General features: G+C 50.4%; 1 protein-coding gene across 1 annotated transcript in view; it reads right to left on the reverse strand.

The window, feature by feature from the left end:
* PAFAH2 (platelet activating factor acetylhydrolase 2) overlaps positions 1 to 1,949 on the reverse strand; it is a 27,888-nt gene extending 25,939 nt beyond the window's left edge. Inside the window, 2 exon segments of the mRNA XM_019650247.1 lie at positions 641 to 841; positions 1,812 to 1,949. Of these exon segments, the coding sequence (XP_019505792.1) occupies positions 641 to 841; positions 1,812 to 1,901 (291 nt within the window). The 5' untranslated portion in view covers positions 1,902 to 1,949.
* Positions 1,950 to 2,527: the final 578 nt, after the last annotated feature.

Consider the following 2,527-nt stretch of genomic DNA (forward strand, 5'->3'; position numbering starts at 1 on the left):
GTGTCCCTCCTGTCTGGAGGACCACCATGCGCCCCTGAGCAGCCCAGGGCAATCACTCACCTTTTCTTCCCTGGAATGCATGAACACAATAGAAAATGGGAAGTACTGAACAACTAGGGGGCAAATTCCTGAGATGCCAAGGCAGTGGGTCAAGTCCCTAATGATGGGGCCTTTGGGGCAAGCGGATGATTCAATGTGACCCTACCCAGAAGAGGAGAGAGCTGGAGGGGGAGCTGCAGGAGGCAGTAAGCTCCTGGGCAGCTAGGATTGCTTCCTTGATCTACACAATAGCTAGCCCGGAGTGGGAATTATACATGCTGAATAAATGAGTAATAGCCACCATTTATGGAACACATTCCATGCCCCCAGCACTGCACTAGAGCCTTCACATACATCCCAGACTAGAAACCTGCTAAGGCGGGGATTCAGGCAGGTTCCGTAACTTGCCCAAGCCCTACAGCTAGTAAATGATAAAGTCTGGATTCAAATCCAGGACAATCTAACTCTTTAATGAAAACTCTTATTATAGAATGCTCTCCCAACTCTCCACACCATGCTGGCCAATGGACGCCCCACTACGAGAGAACAGGACAATGCAAGCCATAAAGTACCGCGTCTACCTGGGGGCTCTCCTAGAAACATAACCGAGAAGCTGGAAGGCATGGGCGGGGTGAGGCCAGCTCTTACCCACAGCCAGGTTGAACAGCAAACCTCCCCAGCGCTTATTATACTGCAGGTAATTGGCCAGGCCAGTGCAGTACTCATAACGGGGAATCCACAGAGGCTGCTCCACGGTCTCCTCTGCCTCCAGACAGGGGTAGAAGAGCCGAAAGAAGCTCCCCTGTAGGAAAGAGAAAAGAAGAGCTGCTCAGAGCAAGAAGCCCAAGCACTGCTCGATTTCCCAGCACACACACTCAGGAGGTGTTCAGGGCACCAGCAAAACACCAAAACAGGAAAATCTTAGCTTCAATTCATATACCTGAATTTTACATTCAGAAAATCCAGAAAAAAAGCAGTTTCATTTTTAGCATACACGTAAGGCTTATGTTATTTCAAATATCCAAATGTATTTTGAATTATGTCTGGAAGGCACCAAAATATTTGCAGTGCTTGGGACATTGGAAGATTTCAATCAGGCACTGTGCCCAGGCCTGGAGGAGCCCCGGGAGGGAGAAATCAGCCCTCGTGCTGAATGGGGTAGGTCAGTGGGTCACCTCCAGGCTGGCCCTTGGTAAGTAGCAGTACACTCATTTTACACAGGAGTAGGTGAGAGGTTCCCCGGAAGTATGTGCTTCTCACAAGAGAGAGGGAAGTCCAAGGACCAGCAGAGAAGGGGCCTAGGAACTGATGGAGGAAAAGTCTGGAGCCAAAGCAGGAGGGGGAAGTAAACGAAGGCAGGAGAGGAAGAAAAGGAGACTATCTTCCTATCCAGGATGGGGAGTCAATGGGAAGCCAGTGGCACACGATCCACTGCTCGTCCTCTCATACACTCAGATTAGTATGAGATCGAACACCTTTCCAGGATCAGGCATCTCAAGACAGGTGAGAGGATCTGAAAGCTGCCTTTGAAGCCAGAGCCCCCCTTTCCTGCTAGCTACAGAAAGAACCCATCATCTCTATCAAGGGGTTTCTCATTGGAAGGAGGAAGAAAAAGGTCAGGCAAGACAGACCTCAGGGCTCTATAACCACATCCAGACCGGCTCTAGCTCAGTTACCCCCCACCTGGAATTGCATCATCAGATTGGCTATTCTAAGTCACGGTGCAGGCAGAAGCCGTGGAGATGTGCAGGGACGGAGCTGGAGACACTTACCTGGACACCGTGGCCCTCCATCACATCCCCGCAGCCCACGTGGTGGGGTCCTGTGAGAGGTGGAAAGCCCACGGACTGGTTGGCCCCCATTTCATCGCCAGTTGACTCGAATGACTTGGGCAGTGCTGACCTTGATGGCTAGAGGGTGGAACACAGAACAGGCTCTTGCTGGTTCCCTCTTAGCTTCCTGTTGCTTACACGTGTCCTCCACCACCCATCCACCCCTCCTTAATCACCCTGTCTTTCCTGCCAGTTACTCAATCTTCCACATCATCTGCTAGGCTACACTGCCTTTGCCCAGGTTTAGGGGCTGCTTTTTTTGGTCTTTCAGGGACTGGGGAGCAGTGAGGAGACGGTTGTGAACAGCAGAAGCTCCATGCTCCTCAAAACCCACTAAAAAGTGTTTACTCAACACCTACTGTGCCCAGCACAGCAGTAACTTCTGTAGAGAATATAACACAGACCTTGCCCTCATGAGGCAAAGAATAACTACTTAGATCTATTACTTACTCTGTGTCAGCACTGAGCTATTATTTACTGTGTCAGCACCGAACTAAGATCTCTACATATGTTACATCATTTCATTCTCTCAACATCCATCTGAGGAAGGTACTATTAAGACCCTGTTTGGGCCGGCCGAGTGGCGCGTTGGTTAAGAACTGGTTTGAGACNGCACTCTTGAGCGAGCTCTTAACCAACTGAGCCACTCGGCTGGC

The sequence above is a fragment of the Hipposideros armiger genome, unplaced genomic scaffold (assembly GCF_001890085.2).
Source record: "Hipposideros armiger isolate ML-2016 unplaced genomic scaffold, ASM189008v1 scaffold_138, whole genome shotgun sequence".
NCBI classification, from domain to species: Eukaryota; Metazoa; Chordata; class Mammalia; order Chiroptera; family Hipposideridae; genus Hipposideros; species Hipposideros armiger.